We start from the raw sequence: 15,679 nt of genomic DNA on the forward strand, positions 1-15,679 counted from the left end.
AACTCCCTGTTTGCGTCTAGAGCTGGGAATCATTGCAAAATCTTCTAAGAAGCTAGGAAGGTCATCAGAGTACAAGTATTGCGATAATTTTGCTGGGATGATGGCATTCTCTTTAAGAACGCAAACATTACAGGTAGATTGTAAGATGCATCAGTGTGGGGCTGCTTGTTCCTGGTTTGCTGTTTCTGTTAGTCTACCCTATTAAACATTATCTCTTCATCGCTAGAAGCCTGTAATTTCACATCCTGCACATGAAACAGTAATGTACTTTAAATTCTGAATTGAGGATGTATATACACTGTTGTAGTCCTTCACTGTCATCTTGAAAGTGTTGCTATTTAGGCAAGCTGTAACTTTTAGTTTAGCTTTTTCTTGGTTTAGGTTGTAACAGTGGTTTTCTCGGGGAGAAGCTGTGAAGTCATTTGATATTACGGAAGCTTTTATAGAATCATAGAATGGTTTGGGCTGGAAGGGACCTTAAAGATCATCCAGTTCCAACCCCCCTGCCATGGGCAGGGACACCTCCCACTGGACCAGGTTGCTCAAAGCCCCATCCAGCCTGGCCTTGAACACCTTCAGGAATGGGGTATCCACAACTTCTCTGGGCAGCCTGTTCCAGTGTCTCACCACCCTCACGGGAAAGAATTTCTTCCTAATATCTCATCTAAATCTCCCTTCTTTGAGTTTAAAACCCTTACCCCTCATCCTACCACTCCACTCTCTGATAGAGTCCCTCCCCATCTCTCCTGTAGCCCCCTTTAGGTACTGGAAGGGGCTCTAAGGTCTCCCTGGAGCCTTCTCTTCTCCAGGCTGAACAACCCCAAATCTCTCAGCCTGTCCTCATAGCAGAGGTGTTCCAGCCCTCTGAGCATCTCCGTGGCCCTCCACTGGACCTGCTCCAACAGGTCCATGTCCTTCTTGTGCTGAAGGAATGTATGTTCTTAACTGAGGAAACAAAACCAACTTTGTGCTAGCGCACTAAGAAGAAATGTTAACAGGGTCACACGGTTTGGGCAAGAGCAGGTGGGAAACAGAAGAACTCGAGTGTTTTAGCATGAAGGTGAATACATATGAAGGTGGAGACTGTTTTTTTTGGCAGACCGAGCAGGAAGAAGCCTTGCTTTACCTGGGAGCAAGCCTCTCGCACAGGCCTGTTGGAATTGCCTGGGTTCTCTGTTTCTGAACTACAGGCCTTTGTGCATGCAGGCATCTTTAGGAAAGCAAAAAGAGAGCTTACTCAGATGAACAACTTGTGACACTCACTCAAACAGAAGATTTTGGATGCTAACAATATCGTAGGGCCAGATTGTACCGATCTCATTAAAATCACAGAAAGATTTTGACCCCTTGCTTAGGATGTTCTCTCTCATGTGTAAGATGTGCTGGAGAGGTATGTATAGAACTCATCCAGGGAGCAATGTTTAGAGTTGTTAATGGAATAAAAACAAAATCCGGTGTCTTAAAAGTACTGGAGGAACTTACTGGCCAGGTGCTTATGGCAAGTCTCCTGCTGCTTGGGTAAATGTTGCCACCAGCTGGAGGCTCGCTACCAGAAATCACAGCAACTTCTGTCTGCGCACAGTCTCCAGAAACCACATTGTGTCATCTGAGTGTGAGTGTATGAACCCGGTGGAGCATTGAGAAGATCAGTGATGTTAAGCCTGCAGTGTATGAGTCAAATAAAATGGCTTTTGATGGTATTAATCTCTCTAAAGCTGCTGGTTGCGTATTCCTCAGGTTTTATGCTATTTTTATTTCAGATTGTTTACAAAGATTGCTCCAGTTTTGTAACTTCCAGTCTTTTGTGCATAACTAAGCACTTCCAAAAGTAGGTGTGGGTTGTGTAGGTCTTTTGCATTATTATTTCTTTGTGCTTGTCTGATAAATTTTTAATGTTATTTTTATAAATGCATGTGACAACTCTGATGGTATTGGGCAGAATGACCTGGGATGGTCAGTGTGATTTTTATGCTGCTAAGATGTCTCAGTATCAGGCTTCAAATACCTGATTTAGGCTCCTGCGTGCCCATCTTAGGTGTCTGCCTTAATACTTCAAAGGCTGTAAAGTGTACTGGGATTTGTCACGAAAAGAGCTTTGCAAATTTGAGGTGATATTTATTGCTTATCCGAGGTGGTGGCAACTGGACTTTGGCTGATTTTTGTGAGAGAGAAGATGCTTGTGTAGGGAACCGTTGGGCCACCAGGGAGAAGTTTATAGCTCATGACAGTGCCTTGCTTTTTTTCCTGGCTGGAAAGCACAAACGCTGGTATTAATCAACTACAGCAACTTGCTTGAGTGTGGACTTCCTCCAAAGTGTTAAAATCCCAAGTGCTTTGCGTGGAAAAGAGACCCCAGTTAGAACAGGTAAAATGGTGGCTTGGCTTTGCCCTGCCCTCCTATGGAAGAGGCAGTATCTGAGGCTGTAGTTTATTACGTTATTCTGGTAATTTCTATAGGATTAGAAAAGAAGAATCTAGCAGTTTTCTGTAGCTGAGTTAAGCGTGTCCAGGGAGGGTTACGTTGGCTCCACTGGATTAAGAAGAGATCTGAGTTTGAAAGAAACCCAAAGGAAACCAAAATAATGGTATGTGAAGTGTTTCCCATTTTCCATCATATAAAGCAAATATGAAATTAAATTGGTATAACTGCATGTTCTGAAACTTTGGTGATGAGGCGAAAATCTTAGCATATCTTAAAGCAATCCTTAATATGCTGCTTTTGTAAGTCGTGTTTCTCTGATAAAAATTCTCTATAATCAAGTTGAACAGTTGGACAGAAAAGCTGATCTTACTCTACGGTCATAGAAAACCCTTTAGCAGGCAGAGAACACAAATTTATGCTCTTCAGAAGTCTTGGCTGTTGTATAGCCAGGGGAGTTACAGCCCTTAAGATCTTCTTAAAAGTAAGTCATCTTCTCCTGTAAAAGAGTGCATTCTTGATTTGATTTCAATGTTAACACTTTTTTCCGTGTGTCATGTGGAATTTGTAGTTAGTACAGTTTTTCCCATGAATATGTCTACCAGAATTTTGGATTTTAAGTTACTTCTCTGTAGTAATAATTAAATGTATATATTACTCATTATTAAATATATATATTACCGATTATATATGGATCCGAGTTTCATAATATGATAAAAAAAAATGCAGAGTCCTTTTTCTGAGCAGAGGTGCTTGGAGGAAGCGTTCTCCTTCCAGCATGCAGGGGAGGTGCAGAACTGCCCAGGATTTTGCAGGTTGTTGGTGGAGGAGAGATTGTTGTGCAGCTCACTGGTTTGTTAGTTTGGTTGTTTTTTTTTGTGTGCCGGCTGATCCTGCTCAGGCATTAAAAATACTCTGTTCATTCTAACTCTAGTCTTTTATTTTATTTTAATCTGTTAGTTTAGTTATTGTTTCTACAGACAGAATTCTTTTCATCCTTCTATGAAGTCTGCATACAAATCAGGCTTGATTGATGTTTTCCCGTTAACTTAAACTTCTATATCTAGCTCTGTAAAAGCCTAGTAATGTGGTTGAACCTTCTTGACAGCCTCTGTGTTGTGGCAGTGTTCAGTGCAGTGACCTTAAAATCCTGATGAAAAATGCTGCATAGATGTATCAAAGGAAGAAGCAATCTTTTCTGATGTCAAAGGAGATGTAAACCTCGGTGGGACGGAAGCGCTCTGATGAGACTTGGGAAAGCATGTGCCATTTATTAGATCAAAAACAGACTTCTGTTGTCTTTTTTTTTGGTGTGGAGGGTTAAGTCTTTTGTCTGTTAATGGTAGGTCTGAGAGGTGCCTGTTACCAACAATAAAACACAAGAAAGAATGAAGTGCTTTCAGTTGGATTCCAGAATATCCAACAGAAACTTGGAGATAGGCGGGTTTTTGTTCCTCTCTCTCTCTCAGAGCACACTAAACCTCATGTTACTGCACTTAAAAGCTGATAAACAGCTGCAGCTTTGAATAGCAGGGAAAAAAAGGGGTTATCATTTCCAAGTTTAATAAAAGTACTCGTGTTGGTTTTCAGTTATATTAGCTGAGATTTTGTTTGTTGTTTTTGTGGTTTAATTTGCAAATTTAAATAACCATCTTGAAGCAAAGATTTCATTTACGTTCTAGTGTGGTTTCACTAGTTACAGTTGTTTCTGTTATCTTGGCTCTGCCACCTTAGATCTGCGGTGGAAAGATTTTTGCCTTGTTTTCCTTTGCCTTTCGGCTGTGTGGCAGAAACAGGAGATCCAATGTTCTCAGCTGTTGTTTCCACTTCTTGGATTTTTTTTTTATTTGTTTCTTTTTGTATTTTCTTTTTTTTTTTGTTTCCTCAGTCAAGCTTTATATTAAAAACAACTTGTCATTCGATTTCATTATTGCTTGTGAGCATTAGGCATGGCTTACAGATGCATTATCTTAACGTAGCCCTTTCTATTCAGCAATTTTGTATGTATTCTTACAGGAAATTGTTATGCAAAATGTGGCGTGAACACAAAACTGTCAGCCTTATATTCATGGTTGGCAAAGGGGGGGAAGACAGAACAGTACTAGGAAGGTCATGAGATGTTAGTCTAATTAGCATGATTTTGGCAGAGGAAAATTGTGTCATGCTGATCTGAGAACTCTTTGAACTTGTCATTGTTGTGGACAAAGGAGGGGAAAAAAAAAAAAAAAGAATAAATTAGAGCTTTCAAAACGCCTTTGACAGGTTCTTATCCAAGAGGCCGTTGAACAAGTTGAGGGAGTCGTGGGATGAAAGTGAAGGGTTTGTTTGTGTAAAAGGCACAAGCAGGAAAAAAAAAAAAAGCAAAAAGGTTTTAATCTTGGCAAAGGTAAGCTCAAGAGTCTAGAAGCTGCACTTGAGATATTCTCTAATGATCAGGATGGCAGCTGGCTAGTAAGGTACTGACGCTTTTATCGGTGACACAAGTAAGGCCCAAACTTTTAGTGAAAGCCAAAACAGCCCGGCTGGTTGGACAGAACAGGGGTAGTTTGGATTTTAATGAGAATAAGTATAAAGCAATGTGTATAGAGAGAAAGAATGTAATCTGCCTGTCAAACAGAGCTTTACGTGGATTCAGAAAGGCTGCTGGGCATTTGTGTGGTGTGTCAGGTCAAAGGCAAGTCTCTGTGCAGTCGGGTTTTAAAGATAAGGTACTGTGGCATTAGAGAAATTGTTGCTGCTGGTCTCTTCCAAGTGCAAAATTTACTACATTTCAAGAAGTGATTCCATGTGTAGGTGACTGCCGGGGTTATTGATTGTGTAAGAAATTAAATGCTCTGCATAAACATAAGCTATCAGAGGGCAAGACGGGATCTAATATAGAGGGCAGACTTGAATTTTGCACATTCTTGCGTGTCTGAGATGGGTCATCAAAACCAGAGAAAATAGCTTTTATACTGGAAATCTTAGAGTAGTCTGTAGCTTAAGCAGGTTGGATAAAACCGCCAACCCTGGTTTCCTACCCCAGGCAAGAGTAGTATTTTTCTAGATTAAAGTCAACTTTTACAATCAGACAAGCTCTCCAAATGTGTGTGTCACTTAAGTGAAGAAAGGGTGTTTTGAACTGGAACTTCATGCAGTTTTGCAGGTAAGAAAATACAAAGATAATTCGTGACTTCTGCCTCTTTATGGATTGATGTGTGGTGATATTTTGATGATCGAGAAATAACATCAGAACAGTGAAACCTCTTGTGTCTGTTTGCCATGATCGTAACTGCTAAAGACCAAGCAGGGTAACAGTAAGAACGTAGGGATATGCTTTATTGTAAGTTTTCAGTGAATCCTGTGGTGTTGTTGGTTTTTTTTTTGCCGTAGAAGTTGTTTCCAGATTACAGGACTAAAAACGGCCAAGTTCCTTGGTTCTTATGAAGAGGAACAGGTTGGCAGCTACTGCCCCTGAGTAAGCTCTGACAGGGCTGAAGATGCTTTGAAGGGAAGATCTGCAAATGGGATTTATTCCTTCTGTAATGCCCTTGGGAAAGTAGGCACACATTTGGTTAGTAGGCTTATATGTAGACTGTTAAGGAGTTGTATCGGGTATCTTTTGTGCGTTTTTTTGTTGTTTTTTCTTTGTTTGCTTGTTTGGTTTTGGTTTTGGTTTTTTTTTTAATATTAAAAAATCTGGTCTTTACAAAGTGTGTTTATTCACCAGTTGCTGCTGGTGGTTCTGAGAAAAGTTTGTGATGTGAGTCTTAAGTCTGGTCTGCCAGGTAAATTGTGGGGATTTTTAATAAAGATGGCAATGTATCTGCTGTGACAGAATCATGCAATTCTTGTTATTCCTCTGAAGCGTTTGACAGAAGCCTGAAAGCTAGAAATCATGCTCTTAAAAGCCAACAGGGATCAGAATTGGAAATTACTTGGCTATTATGACATTAGTTATATAAATCTTGTTCTGCGTTCTTGTAGTAGGTATCTTAAGTATATTCCTGTCTACTTCTCATGAGTTCTATATACATGCTGAAACTTGACCGTATCTTTTAGAGATTCCCCATGTTTCCTATCCTTTTTGGAAATAAAGCACCATTATGGGTCAGTAATATCAGTCTTTAAACTTATTAAGGCAATAGTTGAATGGATAAATGTAGAGGGAGGATTCTTCTTTTGTCTTTTTCATTGATTTTTGTTCGATATAATGCAGAAGGTTCCCTGGAGTGGTGTGGGTAGAACACTTTCTGCACCAGAAAGACATTCCTTTTGAATTTTTTTTACATACAGAAATTGTACTTCTACCTGTCCAGGGATCTCTATCCCTTGTGTTAATTTAGACAAGGCCTTTGTTTCTTGAGTGACTGTCTTTACTAATTAGCTGAGGCAGAGCACCATGTTAACCTCTGTGTGCTGTTTCAGGTGTCTAGCTCTTTCTGCAGAACACTGCGTAGTGTAATGTAGAGATTACTGCTTTCAAAATGACCAAAAAAAATTGTCATTCCCAATGCAGTTTGCAAATGCAAGTGTTCTTGTTATTGAAACTGCTGCATTTTTCTGCCAATAAACAAAACAGTAGAAATGATGGGGTGAAAGCTGTCCTTTCTCTGCTTGCATGTCTCTAAATGAAATTAACTTCCCTGCTGAAGCCAAGGTATCGATAGCATGTTAATGTGATTAACCAGAAATCAGCACAGTGTATCATGTGTGGAGGTCTCTGAAGGGGGCAGAGATCTTCCTTTGTATTCCTAAAGTGTGACCCAAGAACTCTGACCTCTCTGGCATTCCAAAATGAACAATATCTGACTTTGTTTAACTGTGAATGCAAAGTAATGCAAAATACGTAAAATTGACAATGTTAACCAGTGCAAAAAAGGAAGCAAGAAATGTGTAAAAGCTGTCTTACATTCTAGTGGGGAAAACATAATTTAATGCTCTGTCACTTCTCATTGAGATTTATGCTTGCTTTCAGCATTTAAAGAATATTTATTTCATTACTTAAAAACATCTAAACGAATTGGCCACACACAAGTCCGTGGGACTCAAGGAATAAACCCCAAAGTGCTGAGGTAGCTGGCCAAAATCACTGTAGGACCAATCTTGATTGTCTCAGAAAGGTCACGACGGTTGGAGGAGGCATCTGAAGATAGAGTGACGTTTGCTTTCTTCCAGTCCTCAAGGAGGGCAAAAAGAAATGTCCAGGGAATTACAGGTTGGTCAGTCTCATCTTCATCCTTGGGAAGGTGATTAAGCAAATAATCTGTAAAGCATTGCTAAATGTACTACGGGCAGGATGGTGATTGGAAGTAGTTGGCATGGATTTACAAAGGGAAAATCATGCCTGACCAACCTGGTAGCCTTCTACTGCAAATTGACTGGGTTGTTGGATAAGGGGAGAGCAGAGAATATTGTTTATCTTGACTTCAGCAGGCTTTTGTTACTATCTTTCATTATATCTGATGAAGTATGGACTAGGTAAGTATAGAGTACAGTGGACTGAAAACTACCTGAACTGCCAGGCTCAAAGGCCTGTGATCAGGGGCATGAAATCCAGCTGGAGACCAGTTACTAGAGGTGTATCCCAGGGGTTGATACTAAGCCATACTTGGAGATACCCAAAATGTGACTGAAGTGAGTCCTGGGCAGCTGGCTCTAGTTTGACTCTACTTTGAGCAAAGGGGTCAGTCAATGTCCAGAGGTGCCTTCCAACCTCAAGGGTTCCGATGCACAGCTGGACAGTGTCAAGGTTGGCTTTGACCACAGACAGTTAAACTCTGCCAAGAGTGGCTTTTTTCCTACAGTTTGGGGTTTTCCTTCTTACTATCTGTTCTTTCATAGACTACTGGATGACTTTTTTTTATGGTGCAGGGAAAGGATTAATCTCAAAATAGATTCTGAGCTTTGACATACCTACAGAACAGATGTTGGCATTTGCGCCTGAAATGATTTCACTCCAATCCTGTTCATTAGATACCCCAACTGTTAAAAATCACAGTAGCATGATGTAGGCTAAATGACCTTGCATTCTCTGCCTAAGTGTTGTCCTAGTTTGATTTGTTCTTTTATCAGGAAAGTTGGCCAATGGATACAACCATACAGAAGGGATAGATAGAAACTGCCGGATAAACGTTTTCATTCTAATTAAGGACATAAAAGAATTACATTACATTACATTACATTAGACCATGCTGTGCTAATCATTGTTACGATCTTCTTGTTTAGGTTGAATTTGGTTGAAGCTTTTGTGGTGGATCCAGAACTACGTCAGTGCCTTCAAGAAGATCTCTTACGTCGCTTTCCAGATCTTAACCGTCTGGCCAAGAAATTTCAGAGACAAGCAGCAAACTTACAGGACTGTTACCGAATGTATCAGGCTATTAATCAACTGCCTAACGTTGTACAAGCACTAGAGAAGCATGAAGGTAATGCTACCCCTGTCTGTTTTCAATGTTTTATACTACGTTGATGATGCAAAGAAATATTGTGTAGGCTTCCAAAGATTACCGTTTTCCTGTGTACTTTTGTTGCAGGAATAAAGGTAAAGATGTTTGAATTTGAAATGAGCTGAAATTCTTAAATACCAATCAGATACTCAAAAATAAACATAGTGAAATTGTTACAAGAAGCAGCATTCAAATTAGTACGTAGCTGAAATACTTGAACTGTTGGGTGATGGTTTGTTAATCTGTGACATTGACTTGTCTCTAAGAGTTCCTGACCAATTGCATGTGATTTATGATCTTAAAAACAAGATAACCATTCATACAATATTGCTGTGTTCCTTTTGAAGGCACGTTGCACTTCATTTTTTTGCATTTAATTACAAGACAGTTCATTCCAATTATACCAATAATGCTTAGTGATTTTATTTATTTATTTATTTATCTATTTATTTATTTTTAAAATTGTAATGTTCCTGTATTTGATAAGAGTACTGGTGGCAGAGTTTCTTCTGATCTTCATTAGTAGGAAGCTCAATGCTATGACAGGCAAATCTAAAAAATACAAGGGTTGCTGTTTCTTTTCCTTTTCTGTGTGTTACCAAGAAAATGCAGAATAAGATTAGTGTCAGCATAACGGGTGTGATTCAGTACAGCAATAGCAGTCCTAGCCTGTCAGAAAGCAGATTTTTATAGAAGGCCATTAATTTGTTTGAAAATCTCTGCATAAAGCAAGCACCAAAGCCTTAAAGATAAATAATTTTTGAAATGGTACAGTTACAAAAATTTCTTTCCTCTCTTTGAGTAGACAGTAATATTACCCAGTATTTTGTACTTTTCTGTACTATGGTTTTATGACTTCAAGTACGGAAACTTATCTTCTAAAATATTAATGTTTGGTTGCTGGCTGTGTTATTTCCAAAAGCAGTTAAGATCTAAAACTGGGAAGGAACTGGCAGATATAACTTTTTTTTTTTTAAAGAGTTGTGCCACACTTTATCTGCTTCAGTCATGTCCCTTTGGCTTTTCCAAACAGACTCTGCTTGATCTTGCCTTGGCATGGAGCTCTTGGTTTTCCATCTTAAACTGAGTTATTAGTTCAAAAAGCTCACTTCCTGTCTTTACTTCTTTTTCTGTGAGTTGTTATTTGGATCAACAGAGTTTCTGTCGTAACATTGGGGTAGGAAAACAATTCAATTTTTAGAAGGTTTGAGGAGCAAGCTGTGTAAGGCAAACTGCTAATGCTCACCATATGGAGAAATTAATAGACTGCAAAAAGTTCTTGCTGTTTTACATGTGAATCAGTTGGCCTTAGGACATTTATCAGCAGTATATCCAAGATAATTAAATAGGTGAAATGTGTTACTTTTATTTTTCTTTGTACCTGTACACCCTTGTTTGAGGTACAAGAATGGTCTGGTAATTTTGAATATATGTGACTGATTCAGACTGGATCTGATAATTTCCCTGTTTAAGACTGTACAAAATCTTTTAACTCATCAAGAGGTGGAAAGTCAGAAAGTTTTTTGACAATTCTGAGTGTCTGCCAGTTTCAGAACTTCATTTTCACATGAATGGATATGGGGAGACAGAGCAACTACACCATGAAGTGCTCAACAGTGATTGCCTTTCTCTCAGTATGAAGCATTGCTTTGTTGAGATGCTTGTTTTTATGGATGATGAAAGCTGAGGAGGGGGGTAGTGAGTAAAGACAACAATTTTTTTTGCTTTTTAGCCATAAGAAACCTGCATAAGACAGGAAAGGACTCTGAGTCATCAAATCATTTTGCTATTGCTGGTAAAAGGGAGCAGTTGTTCATTACTCAAGTTGCTGGGGCATAAAATCTGGGTACTTCGAAGATGTCTGTCTTCAAGAAGCTGCTGAAGCATCTTTCTTCTCATCTCAGACTGCCACTCTGTATTTTAAGCCTGTTAACGTACAGCGTACTGGAATTTTATGCTGGGTTCCAGGTGGTTTTTTACCATGTTGTATCCAGTGGCTTGAATAACCCCTTACTGCTTTTGGAAATAACACGTATTGCATGTTCCAGTACTGTTCTTCCCATGACTGTTGCATTGGTGTGTTATAACCGTATTGTGATCGGACTTGGCTGTTTCCTGTCCTTTGTCATTTCCAACTGATTATTCCCCTACTCATAGTGGAAATTTGTTTATCTATTAATGCATCATCTTACTCATTGTTAAATTTTACTTCATTTCTGCTAGCCCAGTTTTCAAGGTCAGTTAGTTACGTTCCTGATTTACTTTGTTCCAATTTCATCTACTGATATCTTCCACATTGTATATATTAGTGAATTTTATAAGCAGCCTTCTTTGTGCATTAATATCATTAATTCACACATCTTAAAAAGATAAATGCTTGTATGAGCCCTGGAGGAACTGTATTGTTGGTGACCTTCTGGCTCATTCATCTTCTGCAAGTCAGTGATGTCCTCCTTATCTGCCTTCTGATCATTGTATTAATCGTGAATCTTGCATCTGAGCATCCCATGTGACACCATATTGAATGCTTTAGAAAAGCCCTGATTAGGTCTACAGGTTTCCCTTTGTTTTAGGCAGTTATCTCAGACAGACATTGTGCTATATAGGTACAAGCTGCCTCTAGTAAACTCATACTGTATTTGATGCCAATTTCCATTTTGCTCCTTGTTCTTTCCCCATCATTTTTTCTAAGACCTTTTGTACCATCAGAATGGCTGGTTTTAAGTGCATTTAGTCATCGAGATTTGTCTCTTTTCCTTTGATAGAATAGTGTCAGTTTTCATATTTCTGTTTGCTGCCAAACTATGTAAACGTTTCAAGTTTGAAGATTAGCACTTGATTTTAATTTCTGTGCAATGTTTTAATAGTAAAGTCTTTAATGCATGTAATAAACACTTATCTGTGCTTCAGTAAGTACCTTATAGTTTAAATTAAAAACTGTACCTGGGAGCAGGTAGGCTTTGTGATGAACATGCATCTCTGCTTTTGATGCTACATAGTTCTCTTATTCCTTCTCTTAATGGTTAGTTTACATGCTAATAATGTTGAGTAGGTGCAACAGTGGTTTTTTTACCATGCATCTTTTATGTGAGCTTATGAATGCAGGTGCAAGACAAGTAGGAGTTTAATTTAGAATTTTTCAATGGTGTTTCTTGCTCATGTTCTCTTAATGCCAACTGTTATGCTTTTCAGAAAAGCATAGGCATACAACTTTTATAAATCCTCAGTATTCACTGACTCTACTATTTTACTTCCTTCAAGTGTTGGATACTAAATATGAAGTTGGATTGAAACTGTAAATCAATTTGGCAGTGTATCAGTTTGAACCATATCATAAATATATGTAAATGCATTAGTATTTTATTTACTTAAGAGAGTAATATTTTCTAATTTTTGAATGGGACATTCAAAAATGGGACTACGGTGTCTGAAGGTGTACTCTTCAAACTTAAATAATTAAATGGTATCACGAAACTTCCCTACTTACTCCTTTTAAGAAAAGAAATTGTAATCGCTGCTTTAAGTTCAAGCACAGTCATATATCAATACTGAATACGTATATCAATACAGCACACATCAATACTGAAGACCATTTCATTGTGTGTGCCGTGCCGTGCACTCTGTCAGCTGATGCGCTGGGAACTGCCAAGTCCACTCTGAAGAGTGGATATGAAACTTCTTTTCTGTTCTTCAGTCTCCTCCTTCTTTACTGCTTCCTTTTATTTTTTAGGCTGGTTTAGATGTGTCTTCTTACAAGAGGGGGAAATAAAAAAAAAAGATGTGACAGAGAAAGGGATTTGGAATAAAAAGCAAGTTGTACTTTACCAGATGTCTCTTAGTTTTGAAGATTTTTAGTCAGCAGAAGGCTCCGTTTTTAGAAGTTCCATAATTTCTCAACAACATGTAATTTTTTTCTCTGTTAAGAGATACTAATCAATTAAGAGCTTTAACTTAAAAAGTTTGGGAGAGTGGGGAAGCAGAAGGGCACAGGAGGAAAAGGAAAACAAACCAACCTTTTTCTTTCTACATGAGTTACAGTGCAGAGAGAGAAGAGAGAGTCCCTTGGGTAATCATGTCCTCACTGTGTGAATTTAATAAACTTGTACAGAAATTTTTCTTAGGAAAGATTAAAACTTTTTCCCTAGTTTGATAAGAAATTGGGAGGCTCTGGAATAGCCAGAGCTTAATTCTGTGTTTCTCTGTTAATGTGCAAAGCCTTGCCTGTAAACATCGAAGGCAAATGTTGTAATTCTGTACATAATCCAGTGACGATAAAATCATAGTAGTGGATTCTTTTTGAGGCATTTTGTGCAAGTCATAGAGTCAATAATGCTAATCTTTCAGTGATCAAATCATAACTTGAAGTGGCTGCAAAGATCTAAACTTTCATTTACTTGACAGCGTTTTTACAGCTGGCTGCTGGATAGGTGCTTATTTGTAGGCCTGAAAAAAATACTTCTTTCACAAAATTGGCAGTATTTGGGCATGTTAAGTTAACTGTGACTTGCATTTTTGCATTTGATGCTTACAGTGTTCTATGGACTTCCAACCAGTATGTGTGCTGTGGAACTATACTTGGTGCTACAGAGTATTTGTGCTAACAAAACATATTGGAAAAGACTAATTTAATTTTGATGACTTCCTGTTTAGTGGAAAGATCAGTGACTATTAAGATCTGGTTAGAGTAGATGGTCTTTTTTTTTTTAAGGAAAACAAAATCAAACCCCATACACCTCATTTTCTATTTATGTCCATATTGTAACCTACCAAATATTCCCAATTTTTTGTAATTTTGAATTACAAAAATTAAAAACTCCGAGTGTGGATGATGAGACTTCCACTTTGTATCTTTAAAACTGGTTGCTGTAGAAACACTTCCTACTAAAGCCATTTCAACTTTTTATGTGCAAGAATAGGTAATGTTCAGACAGCAGGTTTGCTTTCAAACTGTTGTGTGTCTGTAGTTTTACTCATAGTAGAAGGGAATCAATACCACCAGATATGAACAAAGATGACAGAATAGGTACAAGCTTAATCAGAATATAAATTGGATGGATAATGCCAATTTTAGAACGCGTGCGTCAGTGAAGTAATCATAACCAATCTTAATAAAAATTAACTACTGATATAGTTGTGCTGTTTATCTTGGGTAAGTGAATTCTGTTAAAGTTGTGTGGTTTTGTGAATGATAATTTTTCTTGTTTGTTCTTAACAGGAGCTCACCAGATGTTGTTGTTGGCAGTGTTTATAACACCTCTTAATGATATCTACTCTGACTTCTCAAAGTTTCTGGAGATGATAGAAACAACATTGGACATGGATAAGGTATGAGCTGGTGTGTGGGAGGGGGTTTACTTAGCAATTAAAGTTTCTTATTGAACTTTGCAATCTGCTCTACACTCACTAAATTTAATTGATCATCTATATTAAGTAGTTAGTGATAGTTTAGCTGTGGAATATATAAAGGCTGTTATTAGTATAGCAGTTGAATATCAAGAGGGATATTCACCCACTGTCTGAAATTCTCTAGCCAATGCTAGAGAATGCTTTGGGTATGTGGATGCTGTGGAACTCAAAACTATTTTTGAAAAACCTCATCAGTATTAAAAGTGAGGAAGTTATTTTGTCACTTTTCTGCTTCTTCATATCTTCAGAGTTACTGTGATGTGTCTCAGATCTAGAATGTAGCCAAAATACATTTATTACATATTTATTTGCTTCTATAAAGTTCATTAGACTCACTCCTGTTTGGTGAGATTAAGTCTTCGTAACTAACAGTTTCTGAAAAACGATTGACCTCAGTATAAAGACTGACTTTACTTTCCAGTGTAAAGACATTTCTCACTAGGGAGAAAGCTACTACAGTTACCTTAGCCTTACATCTACACTTGTTTATAAAATATTACTGATCATAGGACTAGCTTTCAAGGGAAAACTGGCATTTTTTTCGGAGGAAAAATTGGCCACAGAAAGCTGGAAGGAACATTGCTGTTCCTTAAATCTGTAGTGGAAAGGAGAAGGGTTGAGTATAAATGACTGATTTTATCATTGTTTGACATTGAACATTTAGGACACAGGCAAAAACGTGAACTGTTGCTTAACTGGGTGAAAGGTTTTTAGTGAGTTTTGTACATAATTTTTTCCCATTCTATTTGTTAGAGAATTGGTGATACGTGTTTTGAAATGTACGTGCTTGGTTAGAAATTTATTTAATGTTCCTTTCTCAATAAGATACTTCAGTTACTTTGGAGAACTTGGGAGGCTTTTAGGGTTGTCATAAATGTGTCAGTCTCAGCTGACTGTAGGAATATGAGATCTACCTAACCACGTGCCAGGCATTACTAGTAAGGAAAAGGTGTTGAACTTCTGAAAACTGGAATGGCTTTAAAATTTTGAAAATGCGTATTTTTCTCCAAAGGCTAAAGCGCCACTTTTTATCTATTTGTATTGTGTATGCATTCATCAACTGCATTTTACTGATTAAGGAAAGACTGTTTGATTGACATGTTGCTGTAATTTGTGATATATGGTAATGAAGAAATTTATAGCTTTATACTAGTTACAGACCATCTGTTGATGCAGTTTGTATGCCCTGGGACTCCTGCTTTCTTTAAAACCAACAGCTGTTCTAAGCCTTCACCCTTCATAGTCCAGCTCTTCAAATTTCTTTTCAGCTTCTACTTTAAAAATGTTTTGTTGTCCTTATAAACAGAATAACAAGTCAGTTATTTTTAATCAAGTCCCATAGAATCCAGTCTGTTGGATTTTTTTTTTTTTTTTTCTCCTTCAAGATACTGGAAAATAGGTATAAATAAACCAATACTGATTTTAC

At 37.9% G+C, this 15,679-nt stretch overlaps 1 protein-coding gene across 4 annotated transcripts in view; it reads left to right on the forward strand.

The window, feature by feature from the left end:
• MSH2 (mutS homolog 2) overlaps window positions 1-15,679 on the forward strand; it is a 53,401-nt gene that overhangs the window by 17,812 nt on the left and 19,910 nt on the right. For all 4 annotated transcript variants that reach the window (XM_074144558.1, XM_074144559.1, XM_074144560.1 and 1 more), the window contains 2 exons: window positions 8,627-8,826; window positions 14,063-14,172. In XM_074144558.1, coding sequence (XP_074000659.1) covers window positions 8,627-8,826; window positions 14,063-14,172 — 310 coding nt within the window. The remainder of the gene's footprint in view (window positions 1-8,626; window positions 8,827-14,062; window positions 14,173-15,679) is intronic.

Source organism: Numenius arquata, chromosome 2 (genome assembly GCF_964106895.1).
Source record: "Numenius arquata chromosome 2, bNumArq3.hap1.1, whole genome shotgun sequence".
In the NCBI taxonomy this organism is placed as follows: Eukaryota; Metazoa; Chordata; class Aves; order Charadriiformes; family Scolopacidae; genus Numenius; species Numenius arquata.